The sequence below is a fragment of the Sarcophilus harrisii genome, chromosome 1 (assembly GCF_902635505.1).
Source record: "Sarcophilus harrisii chromosome 1, mSarHar1.11, whole genome shotgun sequence".
NCBI lineage: Eukaryota > Metazoa > Chordata > Mammalia > Dasyuromorphia > Dasyuridae > Sarcophilus > Sarcophilus harrisii.
In genome coordinates this window covers 230,076,773-230,103,797 of record NC_045426.1, presented here as the reverse complement: position 1 = coordinate 230,103,797, position 27,025 = coordinate 230,076,773, and the positions used below count along the sequence as shown (strand labels likewise).

General features: G+C 32.3%; 1 protein-coding gene across 8 annotated transcripts in view; it reads right to left on the bottom strand.

The window, feature by feature from the left end:
• The window catches only part of TUT7 (terminal uridylyl transferase 7), an 84,718-nt gene that overhangs the window by 22,112 nt on the left and 35,581 nt on the right, over positions 1 to 27,025 (bottom strand). For 6 of the 8 annotated variants that reach the window (XM_031937850.1, XM_031937833.1, XM_023497283.2 and 3 more), the window contains 15 exons: positions 25,137 to 25,317; positions 22,702 to 23,792; positions 22,186 to 22,336; positions 21,245 to 21,331; positions 20,480 to 20,580; positions 18,844 to 18,901; positions 11,829 to 11,932; positions 11,308 to 11,397; positions 10,770 to 10,883; positions 9,865 to 9,942; positions 9,045 to 9,222; positions 7,209 to 7,256; positions 7,035 to 7,126; positions 4,830 to 4,945; positions 1,290 to 1,615 (listed from right to left, as the gene is read on the bottom strand). In XM_031937850.1, the coding sequence (XP_031793710.1) occupies positions 1,290 to 1,615; positions 4,830 to 4,945; positions 7,035 to 7,126; positions 7,209 to 7,256; positions 9,045 to 9,222; positions 9,865 to 9,942; positions 10,770 to 10,883; positions 11,308 to 11,397; positions 11,829 to 11,932; positions 18,844 to 18,901; positions 20,480 to 20,580; positions 21,245 to 21,331; positions 22,186 to 22,336; positions 22,702 to 23,792; positions 25,137 to 25,317 (2,815 nt within the window). Of the gene's footprint in view, positions 1 to 1,289; positions 1,616 to 4,829; positions 4,946 to 7,034; positions 7,127 to 7,208; positions 7,257 to 9,044; positions 9,223 to 9,864; positions 9,943 to 10,769; positions 10,884 to 11,307; positions 11,398 to 11,828; positions 11,933 to 18,843; positions 18,902 to 20,479; positions 20,581 to 21,244; positions 21,332 to 22,185; positions 22,337 to 22,701; positions 23,793 to 24,176; positions 24,360 to 25,136; positions 25,318 to 27,025 lie in introns of those variants that run through there. The other 2 variants (XM_023497289.2, XM_031937854.1) reach the window with 2 other exon arrangements.

Sequence of the window (27,025 nt, the reverse complement as noted above, 5' to 3'; positions counted from 1 at the left end):
GGGACATCGTGTTCAAATAAGGCAACAAAAGCAAATGGAGATGCAGGTTAAGAGTTCAGAAGTTGGACTAGGGTGCTATATATATATGTATAGGTTCATTTTGCATAAAGATAATTAAATTCATGGGAGCTGCTAAGATAAAAGAGAGTCTGGACTATACCCACAGTTAAAGAGCACCACATGGATGATCATCTACCAAAGAAGACTAAGATGATGAGATAGGTAGAAGAATCAAGAGAACAGTCATAAAACACAGAGCACAGAGTATTCAGGAAGAGGGAGTGGTTAATAGGAAGCATTGCTAACCTTTTGGTTGATAGCCATCTCAAGCCTTTCCTCAGCCAAGTCCAGCCTCTACTAAGTTGCCACTTTTAGGAAATGATTCTCCTAAGTACAGGCCTGGCCATGTTATATCTCTAGTCAATAAATACCAAAAGCTCCAGGATCAAATAGAAAATCATTTATTTTTAGATCCTTAGTAACTCTTCAGTCTTTTTATACTTCCCTTTCCTCATGTACTCCATGATTTAGTGACACTAGTCACACCTTGCGGTTCCTCCCAAAAGATATTCAATTTCCTGATTCTGCTATTTCTACTTGGTTGTCTCTCATGTTTATAATTATCTTCTTTCTCATCAATCCTTTTGACTTCTTTGAAGGCTCAGCTAAAATCCTATCTTCTGTAAGAAGTCTTTCCCATTCCTCCTCTTTTAGTTTAGTTGTTTCAATGATGTCTCCCCTCTTTAGAATGTGAGGTCACTAAGGGTAAGGATTTTTGATTTTTATTGTATTCCGACTGGCATTGGCACTAAGTAGGCACTTAATAAATGCTTGTTGAAGGATAAAAATTGAGAAAAAGCCATTAGAGTCAGCAATTAAGAAATCATTGATAACTTTAAGAGAGAATGGTTTTAGTTGAAAGATGATATCAGAAGCCATACTGGAATGAACAAATAAAGAGAAGATAGCTTTGTCTAGAAACTGAGTTTCAAATGGGAGAGCATATTATATAATTGCTTCAGGAGATATAGGGATCAAATGAGAGGTTTTTTAAGGTTGGGGAGGCATGTTGGTAGGTAATGAAGAATAAATGAATTGAGAGAGATGTGACGATTGCAGAGACCTTTAGTTAGAAGAAACTGGAAGAGATAAAAGATTTGCCTTGGTAAGAAAAAAGGATCAATTCTTATTTCTGGAATAAGCATGCTTGTTCAATTAAACAAATAAAAATACTAAAGAATTCTTAAAATGGAGATTTCCAAAATGAAAATATCAAGTTATTACCATACCTGTAGCTCCTTTATACTGAGGACAATCTTTTTTAATATGTCCTTCTCTTCCACAAATAAAACAACGTTTTTCTCTTAAATCTTTTTCATCTTGACGCTTCCATTTTTCTAATGATTGCCTGGAAACTTTGTCTCTTCCCATTTCCAGTACTACTCCTCTTCCTTGTTTGTTTTTCTGAGGTGTACTCTGCAACTTCCCCTCTTTTACTAACATTTCTCTTTCTGTGCTTTTATTTTGAATTTCTTTGTCATCTTTGTTTCTTTTTTCATTGTTTTCAGGATATCTTTGGTTTTTAATATCTTCATGATCATGCCGGCGCCTCACTCTGTATAAAAGTTATTATAACAGCATAAATTATACTATGAAAAACTTTGGCATTAATCTTAACCCCTCCCCTCAACAATTTTTTATTTTTTTATACTTTATACTAAAAAAATAAATATTTTTATTAAGCATTTTAAGTTGCACTCAAGAGCCTTCAAATACACCATTCTGCAATCCCTCTACAATCAATCAAACCCAACAGTAGCTCATTCTTGCACAATCTATGAATTAGGGCAGAACTCCCTTCAACTTACATTAAAATACCTACTTAGTTCTTCATTTGATTTTTTTTTTCATTAATTCCCTGAGATTCTCAACCTTTTGTTCTTCCATATGAATTTTGTTATTTTTTCTAGATCATTAAAATAGTTTCTTGGGAGTCTGATTGGTATAGCCCTAAATAAATAGATTAGTTTAGGGAGTATTGTCATCTTTATTATATTCGCTTGGCCTATCCAAGAGCACTTAATATTTTTCCAATTATTTAAATCTGACTTTATTTGTGTGGAAGGTGTTTTGTAATTTTGCTCATATAATTCCTGACTTTCCTTTGATAGATTCCCAAATATTTTATGCTATCGATGGTTATTTTGAATGGAATTTCTCTTTGTATCTGATACCTACTTAGTTCTAAACACAAGTACTTTGGAGAAAAAGATGGAATCAGAGAAACTGGGGGGAGATTTCATGAATGAGATAGCGTGAACAGAACTTGGAAAATATCTTTATATAAAACAATTTATATAATAACTATAACACTGAAAAGGAAAACAACCATGAAGGACTTTATAAGAGCCCTGATTAATGTAATGATCAACCATAATTCTAGAGGGCTGATAAGAAAACCTACAATCAAATTTATGTGAATTACCCAAGGTGAATGTGCCAGACATGGTGTTAAGTACTTTACAAATATTACATCTTATTTGCTCTTAACAACTCTGTGAGGTAAATACTATTACCATTCCTACTTTATAGTTGAGAAAACTGAGGCAACTAGAGGTTAAGTGATTTATTCAGGGTCACATAATTAATTTCTGAGATTGGATTTGAACTCAGGATATCCTGACTCCAGATCCATTGCTCGCTCCACTATGGACCTGGACTGTCAATAGTTAAAGAAATATGGGGCATATGAATTTCTCAAAAAGTCATTTCTTACAGGTACTTATGCAGAAATCATATATAACTATACTGAAATTATATATTGGATTCATAAATGATCAGATACTTGGGGCATTTTGTTGTGTTTCAACAGAAGAGACAAGTCTTTAGTCTGCTCCTCTGCAACTGTTTTCTTTTCTTTCTTTTTTTTTTTTTTAATTTTTATTTAATAGCCTTTTATTTACAGGTTATATGTATGGGTAACTTTACATCATTAACAATTGCCAAACCTCTTGTTCCAATTTTTCACCTCTTACTCCCCACCCCCTCCCCAAGATGGCAGGATGACCAGTAGATGTTAAATATATTAAAATATAAATCAGATACATAATAAGTATACATGACCAAAACGTTATTTTTCTACAACTGTTTTCAACACTGACCTCTGCATTTTGGTTAGCCTTGCAAAAGAAATAGGGTAAAGGGAGGTAAAATTTATATGAAAAAGGGGAAAATACAGTTCTGAATCCAAATGGTATGAGAGTAAATAACAAATTCTCCTGATAATACTTAATAGGGTTTTGACCTATGATGGGGAAAACTGTGAGGCTGGTAATAAAAATAAGTGACCTGGGCTTCTTTCAACTGAATAATGAGAAGTGACTGAATTATTTTCAAGCAGTTATAATGGATCTATTTTAACTAAGAATATAATTTTAAAGTATATCTTATTCTCCCCTAAATGTTAACATAATTTATAGTACTAGGATTTTTTCCAGTTCTCTTTTTTTGTGGGGAAGAGGGGAATACATACACATATACATACACACACACATATATAAACCTTTTCAATTAACAATTATTCTTCCTCCCCATCTCTACATTTATAAAAACATGAATAATCAAAACAAATTCCTCCAGAGGCCATTTCTAAAAATATATTTCTCATTTGATATCCTAATCCAATTCACCATTGGTCCTCTGGAACTGTGAACCGTGACCACACTGGCCAGAGTCTCTAAGTTTTTCAAGATTGTTTTTCTTTCCAATATTGCACTTTATTGTGGAAATTGTTCTTTTGGTTCTGCTTATTTCATTTTATATCAGTTCACAGATGACTTCCCAGGCGTATCTGAAATTATACCTTTAATAATTTCTTACAAGGAAACAGTATTCCATTTAATTCATATTATCAATTTGTTCACTCATACTCCAACTGATGGGCATCATCTTTGTTTATAGATTTTGCCACTGCGAAAAGTACGTGCCTGTATAGCATACATATATACACACTATATATATTATTACAATATAGCTTTAATGTATCTGTGTGTACACACACATACTGTGATATATACATAATAATATTAAGACATGATAAAAAGTTTTGTTCTCATGGATCTTTTTAGTTTTTTACCAAAGCAGGTCAGTTATCTGTGCTGGTGTGTGTCTGTCTATATATTTATATTTATATTTGAATATATGGATCTTTTTCCTTTTTCTTTGATCTCTTTGGAGTACAGGCCTAGTAATGGTATCAAGGTGTCAAAGGATATAAGTAATTTAGTGACTTTATGGGAACAATTTCATATCACTTTCCAGAATAGCTAAATCAATTTCCAGAACATCTACATCAATTCACAGCCCAGTTTACCAACAGTGCATTAATGTGCCCATTTTCTGGAAGCTTCTCTAAAAACTGTAATTTTACCTTTGGGGAGGGGGTCATCAATTGCTTCAATTTGCATTTCTTTAATTATTAGTGACTTGGAGCATTTTTTCATATGGCTACTGAGGGAAGCAGCTAGGCAGTACAATGGAAAAATCACTGAACCTGGAGTCAGGAAGACTCGAATTCAAATCTGACCTTAGACACTTACTAGCTATGTGTAAGCCACTTAGTCCTCTTTACCTCAGCTTCCTCAACTAGAAAATGAATTGGAGAAGGAATGGGAACCCCTTCCAATATCTTTGCCAAGAAAACAAAACAGGGTCACTAAGAATCAGAAACGACTGAACAACAACTAATGGCCTGAATTTCTCATCTTGGACTTAGCTCATTTATAAAAGTGAATAAAGGGAAACCCCCGCTTTGTAAAACAATAACTTACTTTCTTCGCATGGGACAGTCTTTCATAAAATGTCCAATTTTACCACAAATTCTGCAACATCTGTCATTTGGTGCCAATTCTCCTTCTGTTAATACTTCTGGGTCAAAAAAATATTCCTAAAAGAATATAACTTAGTGAAATTCTGGATTAGGATCAATTTGAAAAACCAAGGGTCTTGGATATTATTTAGCCGCATGCATTTCTATTTTCAGTAGCAATAAGCATTCATATTAAATACCTTTTTGTTTTAGGTGCTATTATTCTAAGTACTAGGAATGAAAATAGAAAGAAAATAATCTTTCCTCTCAATGACTTCATAATATTTTGATGAAGCATTAGGTTGAAAAAACTCATAAAGGGATTCTCATAGCCATAAGGAGTCCTTTATTCTGTGAAAAGCACATGGGCTAACCAAAAGAGTCTAATGGAGAGCTGAGAGTGAAGAGACACTACTTAAAAAGTCAGAGGTGGTGAGGGACAAGGAAAGCAAGGGCAGGATCTAGAGAGGTAGGGAGGAGGCAGAGGAGGGTCCTTTGGGAGAGAAAACTCCCATGGATATTATATCAGCAAGTACATTATGGGAACCCAGGAAAAAGGTTATTATCAGGCAAGAGTAGGACCTTCAACTGCAAGATTCTTGAAACTAAGGAGTATTCATTATTTAGGTCCAGGTACAAGATAGTAGCTGAAATTTTTTGATGACAAGTCAGATATTCTTGAAGGATAGCTTAGTGAAATAAAGACATCAGACCTAACTCCTTCCCCCCATTTTCCAAGATTACATCCCAGGATCAAATGGCCTGGGTTTCTTGAAAAGCACTGGAGTCTCTACTGCTGTGGGAGTTTTGAAAAAGATATGTGTATGAAGGTGATAAATATTAAGGAAAATGCAAATAAATATTTAAATATAAGATAACTTAGGGTGGGGAAGAGGTTAAGGGAAAAAGCATTTATATAGCATCTACTACATGCTAGGCACTGTGTGAATTTGTTTACACATAAATTATCTCATTTGATCCTTTCAACAACTCTGGGAGGTTTTGCTGTCATTATTCCCATTTTACAGTTGAGGAATCTGAGGCAAATAAAATGATTTGCCTGGAGTCACATAGCTCATAAATGTCTAGGGATGCATTTAAACTGATTATCTCCTGAAAGAAACCTGAGAAAAGCCTTAGGAAAATCAAAATTCAGAGCTTCCATATCAAAGAAAAATATTGCAAATATCTAATCAACAGTAAGCAGTATGGGAGAAATTCAAGATTTCAGGTATAATTCTCTTTGTGTTTTATACTGTCTATCAGGGTAGGTAACATTCTGCCCATTGGCCACATAAGGCCTATGAAATTTATTAACTGAAACTAGGTATAACAACCTCCCACTGCTTGAGTTTTATGAGTTGATAATTTTGTATAGTCCATGAATGATTATAAATATCTAACTGGCCCTTGGCAGAAAAAATGTTCCTCACTTTTGTGGTACATGGAGATGCAGTGCTAAAATTATAATAAATAATAAACAAATTTAAGATTGCACAAATAAAACATTATGCTTTTATTTTCTTTAACCACAAAAGTTATCATTTAATAAAAGAAGATATTAATGCTTAACTACCCTTCTAAAGTTTGTAAGTCTAAATCTTCATTAGCTGGTTCCTCACAGTTTAGATGAAATTCTATCAGATCATTTGCTCTGAACAGGTGACAGTGCAACAATCATAATAGTGTAAAAGGGCCTAACCCTATCATGACAATATAGGAAATGAAACTTGGTATATTCATGTGTATAAATGAAGCTCTTCATATCTTCAGGCATTATCTCCTCATCACTGCATGTAAAAAAACTGACATTGGATCTGGCAAGACTGAACATGAAAGGAAGAGATGGACATATAAGACTGTCCCCATCACCACATAATTTGAGAAAAGTGATACAGACTTAATGATCAAGAGACTAAGATGTTGATGACCACTTATTCACACCTTAAAATTTTGACTCCTGAGAACAAGCAATAATTACAGTCTACCATCCTATTAATCATAAACAAATGGTGCAAAAATTCCTTTGGGGATAAATTTCTACTTTAAGTAAGTTAAATATAAAAATTAGGCTTTCAGAGCATTCAACCATTACGATCAATAAGAATTTAAAAAACATTAAAAAAAAATTCTAGTTATTTTCATTATTTCCAAAACTGACACTTACCATTTTTGAAGGATACTCTTTAGGGAATCCTTTTACTGGGATACCAAATACTCTTCTACCATTGATAAAAGCCTTCATTATAAAATTTGTCACTAAGAAGAAATAAGAAAAAATTGGGTTAAACATATTAAAAGAAATACAGAATTTAATATATTTCCAAGCAAAGTAACTTACTTTTTCTTGATAATCCAGCACCAAGATTATGATTCAAATCAAAGGGATCTAAGTGAAGAAAAATTTTTGATAAAAGTTACTTCACAAAATTGAGGTTTCTATTAACACTGATAATTCCATTATCAGAATTTGTAATTCAAAAGAAAAAAAAAAGAACAAATATAGAGAGAAGTAGTAGGCAAAATATATCAACTCAATTAACAAGAAAAATATAAAGTTATTTTCTTTTCTTCCTCATTTCATTTGCTATTTATAATTTGAGAATACACATAGATCAATTTGCTTTCATCTTAATAACAAATAAAATTATTCTCCTCCCTCAGAAAAAAATCTCTCCCATAAAAATGTCTCTCTGTTATACAATTTGATTTTAGTTTTAAGTTCCCCATTTTCCATTTCAGATCTGTTATTGGAAGATAATTGAGAGAAATGAGAGCTCAAAGTATATAGTTCTATATTATGAAAAATTAGAAGATTATTAAATTAATAATGAGGGTTCAATTCTAGATTAAAGTGTAACAGAAATGTGAACTATTATTAGTATAATTTTGGTACCTAAGTTTGAGAGTTTTGAACTATCATTATTAAATACTCAGTGGTGGAAGAATATTGTGAAAAATATATGGTTTCATGTATCCTTAATTCTTCTACCTTTTTCTTAAGTCTACTATATTAAACAAATCAAAGTTTCTAAGCAGAAAAATCTGTTCATATTAACAAAATCCATATACTATACATAAATTTGGGATTGAAGAATTCTCTTATAAAATCTATTTCTTCTAATTTTAGACAAAATCCTACCAAATTTGTTTAATTAAGCTATTTGATGAATCACAGTTATTACTGTAAATGTCAATTACTTAAAGGATGGTAAGGGAATAATATCTTCAAGTTTTTATTTTTAACATGTCTATTATCTCCCTTAAAGATTTGTTTTTAATATTACAAAAACCAGTAGTTACCTGCTCTAAGGAATGGTCACTCATTTCAGTAAAAACATAAAGCAACATAAATTGTCTTGTTCCTTTCCAGTACTAGCATAAAACCGGCATGTAATTTTGCTTATGTTATAGATTTCAACTATGATGCCCTGGTTGTTTCAGCAAACAACAATGGAAAATCAGTCACTATGTGTTATTGTTTATATTTTGTGTTTAGAGGAATAAATAACTTTCCAATGTACTCTTAATAATATATTAATAATAAAACTGATGCATGCAAAGTAAATCCCAACATAATGTTGAAAGTGAAAAAACCTGAAGTATCAAACTCCCTTGTTATCTAATTACCTGTATCACCTATTGTGTGCACACTACAGAGGAAGACTGACGATTTGGTTAAAGTTTTGGTCAACCAAAAAATAGTTTCATGCATCTAATAATTTTATAATTTTTTCTATATGTTCCCTGTTTCCCATCTTTCCTCACATCATTGCCCAGTAAAACGGGCACGGATTCATTACAGCACACTTAAATGAGGTAAGAGTAGCACACAAAGCTAAGGACTTAAATGTTCCATTTTAAACAACCTGTTTGCACAGAATGAAGAGAATGTTAGAAGAGGAAAAGGCCTTAAAGATCAATGAAAAATTTTTTAATTTTAGAAATATGAGACTAGATAGCAAACAACAAACATCCAAATTCTCTAAATATGAGGTATGCAATTTTTGAAAGTGAATACATGTAGTACATCCTTAAGTTTTCACTATATTAAAACTATATTAAACTATATTAAAACAGATACCTATCCAAATAGGTAAGATGTGTTAACAGTCATTACAATTTGTATTCTCTTCACAGATTTTTGCGGTCAATTTTATACAGTTTTGATGCATACCTTCAATAACAATGTATTTTGAAGTCCATTGCTTCTTGAAAGTTGTAAGTAGACTTCTTCTCCTGATACAAATAACATGTTCTTTAAAATCAAATTCTTCTGTATAAAATCGAAGGAGCCCCAGCCATAGTTCCCCAACAGATTCTGTATTTTTTCCATGTTCTGGCCAAAAGGCTGGCTAGAAATCACCAAGAAGAATATGTCATGTTCTTTTAAGGTATTAAATACAAATAGTTCACAACTTTATCCATAATCTCTTTAGTCCAAATGTAGGAGACTTTTCCTACAAAATTTTCATTAATTGAAGCTTTTCTTTCATGTTTTTGAAGACAGATTTCAATTATTTATTAATTTCTATACAGTCCCTTTGAGGTACTAAAGAAAACTCACTTTTAAGACTATATTCTATAACTTAATGGTGAAAAAACTAGAAATATATTTCAAGCAATTTTATATAATATATACCAATATTATATAAACTTTTAAAATTTTTAGTCTATAAAATGAAACTCTATGCTTCAAAGTAGGTTTTCCTAAATGCTGAAAAAAAATTTGAGACAATATGTTTACCTAAGCTTTAATCCATATAGAATGGCTTGGCTATATAGCATTAAAACAGCTCTCTCTTTTTCTTGTTAGTGTTCCCTGAGCCAAAGTAAAATAATTTAATTTCTAAATAAAGAATTCATTCTGTAACAATTGTATAGTTAAGCTATTAGGCCATTTACCCAAAATAGTTAGTTCATGTTTTAAAATATTTACATTAGCTTTATTATACTAGCAAAATACAAGAAAAAAAAATAACCCTGAAAATACATACCAATTCACTTATTCGATCAAAAAAATAAGTATTCCAACCATCGACAATTATTTCAGGTCTTTTTTCCTCTTCATATATCTAAAATTGATACAAATTAAAATGACACATTCATAGAAGTCAAATAGATTATTATCAAAGATGTGAAGAATGTGAAATCACTTTTGGTTAGGAAGAGCCTTAAAGGGCTGGTGAATGTTTTATGGAAGAGGTACAACCTGAATTTGTCCTTAAAGGAAGGGAAAAACTGTTTTTATTCCTTTACCAGTATGGAGGAATATCACAGAATACTTCAATGAAAATGAAATGTGGAAGGAATCTTATCGAGGACATTTCTACCTCTCCCATGTTACATAAGTGGTAAGTAAAGCACAGAAATCAATAATCACTGAGCACTTTGAGGTTTCACAGTGCCAGACAGGAACGATCTCATTTGACTTTCACAATTATTATTGAGAGAAAAGCACTCATTCTTATTTTGCAAAGGGGACTGAGAATCACGGAATTTTAAAGACTTGTTCATGGTCATTTATCTGCTAAGAGGAGGTAGTATTTAAACTTCTGTTTTTCCGGACACCAATCTATGCCCTTTCTACTCCTTCCCCAATGATAGAAATCAGTAGATTATGAAGGGGCCTTGTGTCTTTTATCTTTGAGGCAACGGGAAATGACAAAATCTTGAACAAGATGAAGAGACAGTATTAGATTGGAAGATGACTTGGGCAGTGGTGTTAAGGATAGATTTTATTACTGCTCTTGTCCATCCTTGGTTCTTAAAAGGATAAAACCTCCATGAATGAAATTCAAAATCTGAACCATGTCTTTCAGGAAAATTATATTAAAAAGTTAACTACAGAACCAGGGAATTTTATATGATTAAATAGTCCCACAGTACTTCCCTCGCCCACCTCTTGAAGAACTGGAATAACTGGTGGATTTCTTTGTTGTAGAAAGTAAAGCACCATAAGAGTATATGCATATGATGACAAACTTCCTCTCGATGCATCGCCAATATCACACATCTACAAGGAATGGAAAAGGAAAAATGGAATTAACAGCCTTCTTTTTTTTTTTTTAATTAAACCAACATCTTCTATTTTACTTCATCATAAATCATAACCAAAGCAGTAAAATATAGAAAAAAAGAATCTTATGTGAGTTTTGCAAAAGTCTGTGAGGTATCTTCATTTTACAAATGAGGGAATCAGCAATGATATACCCAAGATTTTATAACTAGCAAGAAGCACTTAAGACGAGGTGGTCTTAATCTAGTTCGGTTTTTCCCATGCAACCACTCTATAATAAATTGAATCTATTTAAAGGAAAATAAGCTAACATCAGTTCTGAAATTTAAAAAAAATTATAACGGTCACAAAAGTTATTTAAAAGACTAAGACAATTTTATTTCTTAATAAATCATAATGGGTATTCTTTTATATTGCTCACCTTTGTAAACACCTTCATAGTATAGCACAAATATTTCACTCTGGGATCAATGGCAGAATAAGCAGCTAAAAGCTTGGTATTATGAAGGGCCTGTTAAAATAGGAAAAGAAACTGTACTGAAAGGCAATCATACATTCGAAGGAAAAAAAAAAGTTGCAATAGAGGAGGTAATGTTATTCATTTCAGAATTAAAAGGAGACATAAAACTGTGCGTTATTGGGGAAAAACTTGTTTAATACACAAGATGAAATGTAAAGGAAAAAATGATTAAGAATTAGGGAAATGCCTTAGTATTGCTCTTTTATAAGAAGTATTTTGTTGATTTGTTTTATTTTAAACATGTAATTTAAAATATGGGCTGGCATAATCATTACACTTTTCCATTTAAATAGCAGAAATACTTCAAGAAATGGCAGTGTTTTAAATTGATGCTAATATGAACAAAAACAAAATTTAAAAACCTAAGGAAATGAAGTCTTACTTGTCTACAAATTAAGGAAAATATTTGCTCAGAATCTTACCAATGTGTTATACAAACTAATATCCACTTCAAGACCACTTCTCACATGGAAAAATTTGACAATGGGTACTTTGGCTGTAGTAATAGGCAAGACATTTCTGAGTCCTACGATGAAAAATTTAACTATCATTTAATATTATCATTCAACATCATTTAATATAATAACATCAAACAGTCCATAGACAGAAATTCATTTTAATAACATAGTATTGTTCTGTAATTAAACCTGACCCCCTACTATATTACTTTATTTACCTTGGTTAAAGATCGAAAATGTGGAGCACAACAATTAGGAAAAGTCTTGTGTTTAATTTTGTTTATTGCCCCAATATAAAACTTTCAAATATATTAGAGAAGTCCATTTTAAACACAGATTTAAGTTTTACTTGCTTTTAAAAAATGATTAAAGATAGGAAAGAAAATAAAAAGAAAGCTAGTTGAAAATAAACAAATTTAATCATTTGGTGATACCTGGTTTCCCTCACCTAGAAAAGCAAACATGAGGGAAGAAGTAAATTCCCCTGTTTGAGAACATTCATCTCTCTTTGAAGAATGTCAAAGAAAATGCCAACTGTGATGATATCTGGGCAGATATGGGAACTGATTGAGAGCACCAATTCAATTCATTTGCTCCCATACTTATCCCTTTTTCTTCTAGTATGCATGTTTAATCCTTTCCTTTCCATTGACTCCATTTCCTTTTTAATTTTTCTGCCTTAGAATACAAGGCAGAATTCTCTCCTATTCTGCTGGGGAAAAAAAAAAAAAAATTCTTATCTTCTTTTGATCCTGCTGCCCTTTCTGGCTATTAATAGATTTTATCTCTCACTTTCCTTTTATTGTCAGACTTCAAAGAGTGGTTATTTCTTGATTCTTCTCTCCCTTCCCCCTCTAGATTTTCTATCATTTGACTATCCCTGCCACTCTAACAGAATTAACTATCACAAATTATTAGTGACCTCTTTAACTGTTAGTGATTTTTCTCTGTCCTCACTATTTGTGACCAAAGGTATCGAAATCCTTTCCTCCCTTTACTTTCATAACACTGCACAAAATCTTTCCAATACCTTCCTTAGTTTTTCTCCCTAACCACCTTCTTCCTACTATCATAGAGAATGTTAGTCCAGGCTCACCAAAGATTTTTCTGTCTTGATACTCTTCAAGGCTCCAACTATCATTCTTATTTACATGAATTCTCCCTCTTCAGTCCAAATTCTAGTACTGTGCCTCCAACTGCCTAGTGGAAATATAACATAGATGTTATATTTTTTTTTTTTTACCATAAACTCTTATCCAAATTAAAGCTCCTTTACAGCTTTCATTTGGTCAAAACACTACCAGTTAATCATTTATCAGCTTGGACACACCTTTTCTTTATTTCCTACAATTACAACCAATTTGTAGCTTTTAGGATCTTTTTAATTATTCCTTCATTGCTAAAGCAACAACTCTAATTTCTATACCCATTAACTTTTGTAAGGATTACTGTATAGTCTTCTATCAATCTAATTCATCCTTATCTCTGTAAGATGAATTTTCTTTAAACACTCTGCTTTGTAAAACTTTTCAATAGCTGTTAATCACGTTTCTATAAAATTTTAAATAACTATCTAAGATTTTACGGATTAAGTTCAAATTACTTAATCTGATCAGAAAATCTATAGTAACAGTCAGAGGCGATCACAGAGGTGATTTAGATCAACTGTTACTTTAAATATATTTTTCCTATGTAACTTCATTTAATCTCTTCAAAAAACATCTTAGTGATTGGGATGAACTATCCTACCAGATAGCTCATTTCACTTTTACACAGCTCTAATGACTATTAAATTCTTCCTTATACTAGGTCAAAATCTACTCCCCTAAAACTTCTCTGTACTAACCCTAATATTCCCTCCTAGAGCCACATTGACTAAGTTTAGCTTCTTTTGAAATAAGAACTTTGTGGAAGAGCCAAAAGAGAGAAAGAAAATTATCTATCAATCTCTTCAATGAATACAGATGCAAAAATCTTAAGTAAAATATTAGCAATGAGTAAAAAATTAGCAAAACAACAACTTATCACCAGGATAATACACTATGACCAAGTGGGATTTGTACCAGGAATTCAGGGCTGGTTCAATATCAGGAAAACTATCAACGTAATTGACCATATCAATAATAAAATTCACAGAGATCATATGATTATCTTAATAGATGCAGAAAAAACATTTGACAAAATATAACACCCATTCCTAATAAAAACACTAGAGAGCATAGGAATAAATGGAATTTTCCTTAAAATGATAAGTAGCATCTATTTAAAACTATCAGCAAATATTATATATAATGAGGATAAGCTAGAAACATTCCCAGTAAGATCAGGGATGAAACAAGATTGCACATTACACTACTATTATTCAGCTACCATGGAAGGAATTAGAGTAGATATTGAGGAGACAAAACTATCACTCTTTGCAGATGACATGATGGTATATTTAGAGAATCAACTAAAAAACTACTAGAAACAATCAACAACTTTAGTAATGATGTAGAATATAAAATAAACCCACATAAATCACTAGCAATTCTATATGTTACCAATAAAGCCCAGCAGAGCAAAAGAGAAACCCCATTTAAAAATAATTATATAAAATAATAAAATATAAAATATTTGGGAGTTAATTATGAAATATTTGCCAGGACAAAGCCAGAAACTACATGAACATAATTACAAAATACCTTTCACTCAAATCAAGTTATATCTAAACAATTTGAAGGATATCAAGTGTTCATAGATAGGCTGAACTAATATAATAAAAATGATAATTCTACCTAAATTAACCTACTTATTTAGTGCCATACCAATCAAGCCACTAAGAAGTTATTTTATAGAGCTAGAAAAAAAAAATAACAAAATTCATCTGGAAGAACAAAAGGCCAAGACTTTCAAGGGAATTAATGAAAAAAAAAGATGCAAAGGAAATGGTTTAGATGTACCAGACCTAAAACTGTATTATAAAGCAATGAAAGTATAAGCAGACTTGGAGAAAAAGAGATAGTCTATGTCTCATTTCAAACGGCTTGCTTTAGATATCATTTAATTGCAAAATTTAATGGTCTTCTCAATTCTCATCCTCCTTGATTTTTGTAGTTTTTGACACTATTGATCATTTTTTCCTCTTGGATATTCTTTTCACTCTGGGTTTTTTGTGACATCATTCTCTTTTACTTCTCCTGTCTGATTACTCCTTTATTAAATCTACTTTATCCGTGTTTTGCTCAGTAACTGTGAGTGTCCATCAAGGCTCTAGGCTAGATCCTCTTCTCTTTTCTCTCTATGCAATATTATTTGTTGGTCTTTTGACTTTCCTGGGTTCTACTAACACAATATGCAGAAGATTGCCAGATTTAGTTTCTTTTCTGAACTCCAATCCCAACTGCTTGGTGGACACATTTTGAACTCAATGTCCTGTGGATACCTCAAACTCAACATTTCTAAAACAGAACTTAATATCTTATTTAAGTTTTTTTTTTTTGAAATATAGTTTTTCTTTTTAAAATACTTATTTTCAAAACACATGCATGGATAGTTTTTAACATTCATCTTTGCAAAACCTTGTGTTCCAGTTTTTCTCTTCCCCTCCCCCCTTTAGACAACAAGTAATCCAATATAAACACGTACAATTCTTCTATATATATTTCCACAACTGTCAAGCTGCACAAGAAAAATAAGAGCAAAAAGAAAGAAAATAAGAAAACAAAATGCAAGCAAATAATAACAAAAAAAAAAATGAGAATACTATGTTGTGATCCACACTCAGTCTCCACAGTTCTCTCTCTGGGTGAAGATGGCTCTTTCCATCACAAGACCATTGGAACTGGCCCGAATCATCTCATTGTTGAGAAAAGCTGCATCCATCAGAATTGATCATCATATAATCTTCTTGTTGCTATGTACAATAGAACGTAATACCTTTCAAAAGAAACTATACCCTTTTCTATTTTCTCCTGTTATCTACTGTCCAGGGCACTTCCATTCTCCCAGTGACACAAGTTTGCCATCTTATTGTCATCCTCAACTCATTCCTCTCTATATCTAATTAGTTATCAAATCCTGTCTTTTTAACCTACAATGGTGTCTCTGGTATTTTCCTCTTCTTGTCCACTGAGAATTACCACTCTTAACTCAAGCCCTCATCAACTCCTGAAAAAGTGTTGGTTTCCCTGCTTCAAGGCTCTCCCTCTTGCAGTTCATTCATTCAGCTGCCAAAGGGATTTTCCTAAAGCATAAGTCATTCACTTCTATTCAATATATCGCAGTAGCTACCTATTACCTCTCCTGGATCAAACAAACTTAGTTTAATATTTTAGAACTTTTTAATCTTATCCAAATTTGTAGTCTTCTAAAACGTTACTCCCCTTCTACAGATTCTATGATCTAGTTATACTATCCTACTTGTTATTCCTCAAATACTTCATGCCTCCATGTCTCTTCAATTGTCCTGATGCCCAGGATGCTTGCTCTCTCTTCCTCATCTGTCTCAGGATTTTCAGTTGCTTTCAAAACTTACTTCAAATGTTACTTTTTGTAATACATATTTTCTGATCCATTGAGATCCTAGAAGCTTTCCCTCTAAGATTATGTTCCATCTATGTTATCTCTCCTTTTATAATGTAAGCTCTTTGAAGACAACATAATGATTTTGTCTTTCTTCATATTCCCAAAATCCAGTTGATATCTAATATTTAATAAATGTGTGTTAAGGCAATCATTCTTGTTCCACTCACCCTGGAATACTCTCCTTTAAATCTCTCTAAATCTTTTCATTTCAAGCTCCATCACTTCTATAACTATGGAGTTTCATTCCATAATGAGAGTGCTTTTCTTGTTTGAATTCTTATTGATATAACTGCCCACTGACTGATGCTCATTTTTTAATGTGCCTTACTTTCTCAATGAGACTGTTAAAATGACCAAGTGAGAGGAAGGACTGTGCTGCTATTTATTTTGTAGCACCTTCTTACTCTGGTTATTATTTTCAAGACTTATACTTGTATAGTTTTGTATACTTGTATAGTCTATAAGTATAGACTTATAGTAGGTCTTCAAAAATATTGAATTCAATACAAATGGTTATTTAGTTCTTTTGAACCCATCTCTTCTTGCATCCTACAAAACTTTGATCGAGTCTGACCATCTATTTCTGATCAAAAATTTTTAATGGCTCTCCATTGCCTGTATTTTTTTTTAATATCACAGGAAGAGTATAATCGGTCCTTAATCTACTTACTCCCTATGGTTCACTCTACTCCACATAAAAATCTGGCTAAAATAGATTATTAGCTATTAAACTATTGGCCTCACTTACCTTCTTTCCCCTTTTGCCTTGGTATACAAGCTGTCCCTTTTACTTTGGAAAATCCTCTTCATCTCTCTACCTTTAGAAATTCTCTTCCTTCAAGGCCTAACTCCTCCAATAGCATCCCTCCATAAAGCCTATCTTGACCACTGTCACTAAAAGTGACTTTTCTGTCTTCATATTTTTAGCAGAACCATTTGGATGATTGACTCCTTTGCTCTTATTAAAAAAAAAAAAGCACACAAGTCTAACTTGTACACTACTTAGCTGTGTACATATTATATCCTCACTATTCAAGTTTTCTCGAATTTCTTAAGGAAAATAATTCTCCCATTTCAGAAACTGACTAGTCAAATAAGTCTCTGTGCCTTAGTTGTCTTCACTATAAAATAAGGGAGCTTTGAGGATTCTCCTAGCTCTAAATTTGTGATCCTATGATTGTCTCTCTGCATATATTTCTAGGGCTTTTGCACATAACAGGTGTATTATAATTATTTGTATTAAGAATGAATGTTATAAACTTAATAGTAGGGAAAAAAACTATTTTTTGCCAAAATTCTGTAGCCATCATCATATTCCTGATTTATCCAAAACTTTGCATACATCCTTAATTTTTAACATTAAATATTGCATAAGAAATTCTTATTTCTTATGGTTACAGGTCATGGTTCACATTAAATTATTTAATGCAAAATTTATTGATTTATTTGCAAAGTTAAGTTGATACTCCCAGTCAGTTGCCTAGTCTAACTTTACAAATGCCATTTTTCAAGAGCTTAATAAATTTGGAAGAGGAAACTTTTTATAATTTGTTCTTCTGGGATGGGGAAATTTTTGTAATTTCATCAATTGTTTTACTGGAAAACATAACCCTATAGAATTTGTATACACTATCTGGAAATAAAAATATTCTCCCACTTGAAATAAATTCTTGGTTCCCCAATGATCATACTTAAGTATGTCTGTGTACATATATGAAAAACCAACTGACACTCACGCTAACTTTCAATTCCACTAGAAACTTGGGGAGGAAAAGATTTAAGATTTGTCCAGTTACCCCAATGACAGGTAAAGTCTTTATTCAAACTCCTAGAAATAAAGAATACAAAGGAAAAGAAGACTTTAACTCAAAGCAGGTGTATGCACTATGAATTTAAGCATTACAGCCATGCCTGTCTTTAACTAAAAGTCTGAAAAACAATTCAAATGTTCTTTTATGAAGGGGAGAAAAGAGTTTACCAATGTTGTTTATAACAATAGTGGTAATTTTAAAATGATGCTAAATATTTAAGGACAAAGAGACTACTTTAAACCAATTTAAGATTAATAAATTCCATTCTATGTTTATCCCCATGTAGGTAAAAGCATAAGCTTTTCCAAACTAAAATGCCATACCTTTCTGGTACCTGTTTTCTAACTGAAACACAAGTCAGTGAAAGATGCACACAAAATATTAGAAGAGCCTTTATGGTTTCCTGTTCTCTCTTAAAACAGGTCAAAACCATTTTCTTTTTTTGCATAAATAAATGAAATATTTTTGCAAAAAAGCATCAAGATGGCAAATTTAAAATAATAAAAATATTTTGATTCAATTACAATGCTATATAGCTGAATTTTTAGATAATTCAGAGGCTTAATAAAGAGAAGGCAAAATCCAATTAGCTTATAGAGTACCTGAATGTTTTTTGAGGACTCTTGAAAGTTCTTCAATCATTCTTATGCAATCTAACCCCTGAAATAAAAGTAGCAAATCATTACATAAATATTAAAGAGCTTTTCTTAAAATGCTAGCATAAATACAAGTTTCCATTACCTTCAGAAATTCCCAAATTCATTTCAGTTCAGAAACAGTGTGTTTTTGTGGAGATATGAATTTGGAGTCAGAAGACCAGAGTTTGAATGAGAGAACCATGATAAGATATAAGCACTTTGAGGTCAAAGACTGTTTAATTTTTTCTTTGTATCCCTAGCACATAATAGGTACTTAATAAATGTCTGTTGGATCAGTAAGATAAAAAAAAAAATGAGGATTAGAAAAATCAGTGTGAACATCTTATTATCTTATACCATTGTTGTTGTTCTTCCTTCTTTCTTGAAGAGGACCAATGACTTGATGAATGCAGAGTCTTGACTGCTGCATGAACTGGATTTAAGTGAGACAGAACTGCACAAAGTCACAAGCTCTATTGTCTCCTCCAGAGTCATCAAAGTCCAGTGACCAGACAATGGCAATGGTCTGGGATTTTATTTTGTGAGATAATTTGGGATTTGGGGGCTAGATTGTTTATTTTATTTTAATCATCCATCCATCTTATCCTTTTCAAAAAGCTATGACAATTTACTTTTTGGTTTGTGCAGTTTTCATTCATGATTTCTTGAAATATAGCTCTGAAAAATATAGACTTTTAAAAAAGCCCACTGTGTTTCAAATGGAGTTAACATCTTGTTCAGTCACTGCATCTTTTCCAACTCTTTTTGACCTCATTTGGGATTTTCTTGGCAAAGATAATGGAACGGTTTGCCATTTCCTTCTCTAGCTCATTTTAAAGATGAGGAACTGAGGCAAACTGGTTTAAATTTTAGCCCTGGGTCACACTGCCAGTAAGTGTATAAGGCTAGATTTGAATTCAGGAAGATGAGTCTTCCTGACTCTACACCTATCTAGAGTCTCTCTATCTCTATCTATTGCACTGTCTAAGTGTCTATGTCTTTAAATCCAAATCATATTGGCTTTCATTGAATGACCAATAATAACTTGGCGCCTTCAGAAATTCTGAGGATGTGAACAATTCAAGATGATTAAGCACTACTCAACTTTGAATTTTATGGGAAAATATCATACTAGAGTATCCAGTAGTTTCAAAAACTCACTGACTCACATTACCAATAACAAATACAAATTATATATGACCATCCATGGACATATAGTATAAAAGAATATAATGGGTCAGTTCTCAGGAGAGAACTGAATTTGAATCCTGGTTCTTGTCATACTAGCTGTGTGACCTTGGCCTCTGAGACTTGGGTTTCCTCACCTATAAATTGGGAATGACATTCTTTTTCCTGCCTACCTCACAAGGTTATCATGAGGGAAGTGCTCTGTAAGTCAAAAAATAATATATAATTGTGATTCCATCATCATCATCATCATCATCATCATCATCACCACCACCACCACCACCACCACCACCACCACCACCACCACCACCACCACCACCACCACCACCATCATCATCACCACCACCACCCACCACCACCATCACTATCATCCTCATTATCATCACCACCACCACCATCATCATCACTCTACCTCAGCAGTTTCTAGTCCATCAATTGTCATACAGATGTCCAGATCACTCTGTTTGAACCCAAATCCATTTTTGGAGGAACCAAATAAGCTCAACTTGGTGCCTATTAGAAATGCATTATAAATAGTAATTAATTTTTTTGAGGGAATTTTATTTTCAAACAGGCAGTCTTAAGAATGGTCAACTGAGTTAGATACTTCTGAAAACAGAAAATTAAATATATTATTTTGTGTAAAAAAAAAAAAGCTAAGTTTAGAAGTAAAGCTTTTAAAATACAAAGTAAGTTCCCAACTTATTAACAATCTCACTGAAAACAAATATAGATCTCACTTAATTTCTGGTTTATTTTAGAATCCCATCTCTTATTTACCTCAAAGTTTTCTTTTATTAAAGACAAATTACATAAAGCAAGAAAAATGTACATTTGTGTCATTGTCAAAGTTTTAGGACATGAATTTCAAGGTAAAATCTACAGCATCTCCTTATATCTACAGTTATTAAGTTTATTACTTCTTTGAAAAAATTTTTGAGATGTAATTTTAAATTTCAGTTAAATCTTCAAGTGGAAATAAAATACATGCATGGCATTTGTTAGTAAAAACAATATTTCAATATTTAATCGATGGTGTACTATTATAATTTTCTATATTAATCACAATACCAAACAATCATCATTTATTTTTCTTTATGTCAATAAGTTTAGAACAAAATTATTGTTCTTCTAGAAATGGTAAGCTAAGAAAAAAATGTGATATAAATAATCTTACCTGGAAACTCCTGTCTTATGAAACTTTCTAGGTTTTGTCGAATATGTTCACGAGCCTGATCTTCTAAAGCAGTTGCAGAAAAATCCTCTGTTTAAAATAACGAGAAATACTTTTGGTCAAATAGCTTTCAAAGTTTGTCCAAGAACTAAAAGAACCAAGCTTTATTAGAAAACAATTTTCTCTATTTCCAAATTTTTAAGCATCTCCTATGTGTAGAACACTACTATAGAAACAAAATAATCACAAAGTTAAAACAGTATGATCTCAAGAAGGAACAATAACTCTTATCTTATCTAAAGAAACTACTTTTTGGTATTATTAACAATAAAAGGACTTTTATATATCAGCCTGAAACGTTATAAAACATAATTTTGTTAAAATAGTCTGTTTTGAACAGTTTTGAAAGACTTAAGAGCTCTGAATAACCTTCTATGATTTCAGGGGACTGATGATGAAGACCACTACCCATTCTCTTTCAGAAATTCAAGAGTACAAAATAAGACATATATTTTTTTTGGAAATATCCAATGTGGGCATTTGTTTGGCTTGATTATACATATCTGTTACAAGGGTTTTTTTCTTATTTCAGAGGCAGGAGGGAGGGGTAAGTATACAGTGGGATAAGAGGGAGATAAAACAGATTTTGGTTACTTAACAAATACTGGTAAAGCAAAGAGACTACTCTTTTATTTATAATGCTTAAAATGAAAATATTAAAAGTTTTTCCGTATTTTACTTCTCTCAGTTGGAACTTAGAAACTTAAAGAAAAAATGAATCCTTATAATGAACACATTACTGGAACAGTTAGAAATTAAAAGAAGTAAAGATTGATACACAGATATGGTTATTTCTCAAAATCTTAAGCTATCACTTAGGTTGGCAATTTTTTGAAGCCTATTTTAAAGTTTCTAGAAATCAGTAAAAAATGTTGATAACTTACTGTAACACTGGATGCAAACTTGGTCTAATATATTTGAAAATCTGGGTGTTAAAGGTGGCAAAGGATCCAGTTCAATTTTTTTGAAGTCTTCAGGGCAATCCTTTTTTAAGTGACCCTCTCGCTTGCACAAACTACATACTACAGTAGGAGGCTACATGAAAGGGAAAGGCAAAAAAACTTAAAAGGCAGTTTTCAAATATCAGAGTTTTTAATCTCTTCCCACAAAATATTCTACTTTTAACTTCTTCAAAGAGAAACTATCATCAAGAGTAGAGTATGATATGATATAGCTGGAATACTTAGCAACTTTTAATAGTTTTGAGCAGGAAATTGGAGGAATGTTAAAACCTAGAAAGAAGTCTGGTTAATCAATTTGAGCTTAAAAATCAAATGAATAATCATTATTAATCATTTCAGTAAGCCTGTTCTATTAAATGAAAAATAAATTTATATACACAAAATTAAAAATAAACAAAGAAACATCCAAGCTATTGATTTGGCAATTAAATTTTTTACCTTGCCCTTGGTGAAGACAGGTTTGCTAAATTCGTAGAATAGGTCCAAATGATCTAAAGCTGAATCTTCCTCACATATATTTTCTTCCATAAGAGGATACTTTTCATTTAATTCCATTAGCAAGGGTTCATCTACAGTTTTTCCAACTTCTTTCAAATCTTCATATTTATCAGGAACAATTAATTCATCCTCTTCAGAGAGGGCATCCTCATCTCCATATCCAGTATATGAGTCTAACTCACCTTGTACAATAACACTCTCTCTTTCATTGATGGTATGCCTAGCTTCTTCTTCATCCTCTTCCTCATCATCGGAATTAATGATTTCTGATGTCTGTCCCTGTACTGAATGTGTAACCTTGTTTGAGTCTTCTAATTCATCTGTACCTTCTGTACTTTCCTCATCTATGTCAACTTTGTCATCTACAGTAACAAAATCATCCCTTTCAGTTATTGTAATGTTTTGGAAACTCTCTAAATCTGAAATGCTGTCAGTCTCCATGTCAAGATCATTGGTATGGGCAAGTAGTTCTCCATTTTCACTGTCATCATCTAATTCTTGATCCATAGTTGTCAAATTTTTCTCCCAGTCTTGTCTGTCAGGTTCCTCTTCTTCCTCCTCATCTTCATCATTTCCACTTTCTGTTTCCTCATAGTGTGGTTTGAAATCCTCAGAATCATCAAAAATTACTTCTTCAATGATACAATCTAAGTCTCCTTGGTTGATTCCTACTTGAACATCTCCTAACTCTTCTGTTGGGCTTTCAAAACCATCAAATACCTTTATAGTATTTCTTTGATGTGCCTTGAAGTTTTCTGCAGTATTAGTAGCATCAATATAGTCACTCACAACCACAATTTTGTTATTTATTACTTGTACCTCAGGGTCATGCTTTACATCATCTTTTAGATTTTTGGATGTTTGAGATGCATCTATATTTATATTCATAGGCTTTTTGGGAGTGGTCTTTATTGCTTTTTTGTGGAGGATAGCAAAATACTTATATGTTGCTCTTAAACAATGAAGTATATATTCATAAACCAGTTGACTGTTCAAAGTTCTTGCCACATTCCTCTTAACGGAGTATGGATCTGTAACAACACAAAAATGCAACATCTTTATATTTTACTTTGAAAACAATCAATATATTTTACATTAAAAAGGAACAGTAATTCAGATAAAATGAATCTTATTTCTTAAGTGTGGCTATTTTTATTTGGGAGTCAAGATAGAGGAGGGAAAATATCTTTTATATGATGAAATCTCTCATATGAAGAAACTCTAAATGTCAAATATTTCTTATAACCAACCCACTTGCACAACACCAGTATCCCTTCCTTATCTAGTTATGTGATAGTGGCAATGGAAAATAAACTATCAATCTGGCTCTTAAGCTTTTTGGGACTGCATCCTACACTGAAAGGCTCTGCTGAGTGCTTTGCCTCCCCCACTCAGCCAGTCTTTGTAAAGCTTACCTCTACTCTTCCGCCCTGTGAAGCCCCATCACTGAACTGGCTGGACTGAATTCCAGGGGTGAGAGGGAGGCACGAGGAGGAAACACCACTTCTCACAATTCGCTCTCCTCCCCTAAAACTCCAGCAGGGTAGGCAATTGGCCAGAAGAGCTGAGCCAGAGAAACTGCAGGGGAGGGTTTAAAAATGTGAGATCCCCATGACTGCACACAGAATTTTATGCAAAATGCAAAAAACCCTCTTATGCAACATAAAGCTTGAAAAAAAAAATCAAGCAAAAATAAGGGAATTCCATACTGAAGATTCCTTCAGCTACAATTATGAGGAAATTCTTAAAAATGTTTTCAAAGGGGAAAAATTTAGATTTCTATGTTAAGTTTCAGTTATGGAACAACCTAACTTCTAAAAGCTGAAAATGGCTTAAGAGGCCAGTCCACTTTCCAATGCCGACTGAATAATATATCAGTGTATTTCATTGCAATGTAGATCTGGTTTTAATGAGCCCTATGCAAAGGAATATATGTATACATTTTAAATATCATTGGAGGCTTCATAACAATACAACATATCTGCAAATTGCTGGAGTCCATGAAACTAATCAATTAATAGAAAATGGATATAACAGAACCTAGAAGTAAAGATTTATAATCAGGGTTTTTTTTTTTTTTTTTTTTTAAACTTTTAGGGAATCATTTAAATTTAATGAATGTGTAATTAGGATATTGCTTATACTACAGTTGTTTAAATTGAGTTCCAAGTATGACACTGTACTGAGCTGAATGACACGTACAGACTTAGTACAAGGACTATCCCGATTGTTTACTTTACTGCTTGGTTCTGGTACACCTTGTATGAAGGTGATGAAAGAAGACTGAAATACATGCTGTTAGACTGAAATACATGCTGTTAGATCTGCATTTGTTTTTAGTTTTTTTTGTGTGTGTGTGTGAAAAATCTGGATACCTTCCACAGCAATGCGCTTTTTGGGCCAATCTTTTGCTTCACGAGATATAGCTTCTTTGGCACGTATACTGATGACCAAATCACCCAAATTAAATTCTAAAGCATAGAAACGAAGTAATTCTACCCAGAGCTGCCCAACTGGTGCAGAACATTGGTTTTCTAAATCAAATACCAATGGAACCTATTAATTAAAAAAAAAAAAAAAAAAAGAAAAAAATTTCAGCATTATATGTGTTCAAACAATCAGATAAATAAAATTATACAGATTCTGTTTTAACAAAATGAAACGTAAGGACAGGTCTGAATGTGAAAATCTTTTCACATGGAGCTTAAACTGACCACAAAAAAAATTAAGTTTTATTTATCAGCAATTGTTTTTATTATACTTTAGATAGGACTGGGATCTAACCGAGAGAACATGGAGTACTGGGAAGGAAACTGGAACCGGAGTTAAGAGAGATACAGCTTGATAATCCTGCCTTTGATATTTACTTGTCTTGTTAATATAAGAAAATTCTCTCAGTCTCAATTTTCTAACTATAAAATGAGAATACTATTAATGATAATACTCTTGCCTCACAGGATTATAGTAAGGATTCAATGAGAAATGTGAAGTGTGTGTAAAGTTTTTTGTAAATACTAAATTGCTACTACTAGGTCAACTACCATGTGATCAGTCTCTCAACAACATCTCTTTCTGTGTCATTCCTGACTGAAGTGTGAAAAAGCAGTTACTGATACATTAGGCATATGTTATGACTTCCAATTTATGAAATGTAGTGAATACAATAAGGATTATATAAAAGATACAAAGATTCTCAGTCCTGCTCCCTACTAATAACACCCTTGAAGTGGATACTGAAAAAAAAATAAAGAGAACAGGATCCTAGGCTACCAAGATTTATAAGGACAATGTATTTATGACTGGATATTTAATTTTGATGTCAGTTAATTTCTGATGTAAAAGGTTTGGATTTTAAAACATTCATATGTTTGGATATTTTCATTTGAAGAAAATACAAGTATTTTCTATCATAGACTTTAAAGTTACAAGGTACATTAGAAATTATTCCAGCTTTATGGATGAAGAAACCAAAGTACAGAAATATGAAATGCTTGTCCAGAGACCAAGAAGCATGTCTGTTAACTTTCAAGCCATTACTTTTATTATGCTAGGCAGTCTCAAGAATACAAAATTCTGATTTTATATTAAGAAATAAAGCCATAATTTGGCTAATTTATACAAATCTCCCAAATTTAAGTATTTGTTTAGGTTTTTTATCATTATTGGACTTTTTGCTTTTTTCAAATATTCGAAGAATCATCTCATTGGGAAGAACTAGGGTCAATAAGTAGAAGTTACATGTAGGCAAATTTTGGATCAATGTAAGGAAAAATTTCCTAAGAATTACAACTACTTAGAAATGGAATGGACCGTCTTATGAGTTAAATTTACTATTAATAGAGGTCTTCAAGCAGAAAGTGAAAGACTATATTCACGATGTTATAAAAGGGGATGGATTCTTTTAGCATGCTTTAGATTAGGTGACCTTGGGAATCCTTTGCAATTAGAAACTCTAAGTCTCTTCATATAATACTTCTGGTGTTTTGGGTCAAGGTTTGTAATTTCATCAATACAGAAATAGCTAATGCAGAAATTAACTATGTACATCATTAAGTTCTCTGTGACTTAGAGAGTTGCCTTTAGCACTGACAAGTTATGTGACTTGCTCATGATTATACAGGCATTTTTATGTATTATCAGATGTGGGACTTAAATCCAAGTTTTTTATGACCCCAAGTTCACAGTTGTGATAATTCATAGCATACTTTCTCTTTGTTTCTGTGTTCCCAAACCTCTTCTTGTTATATAGAGTAACTATAAACAT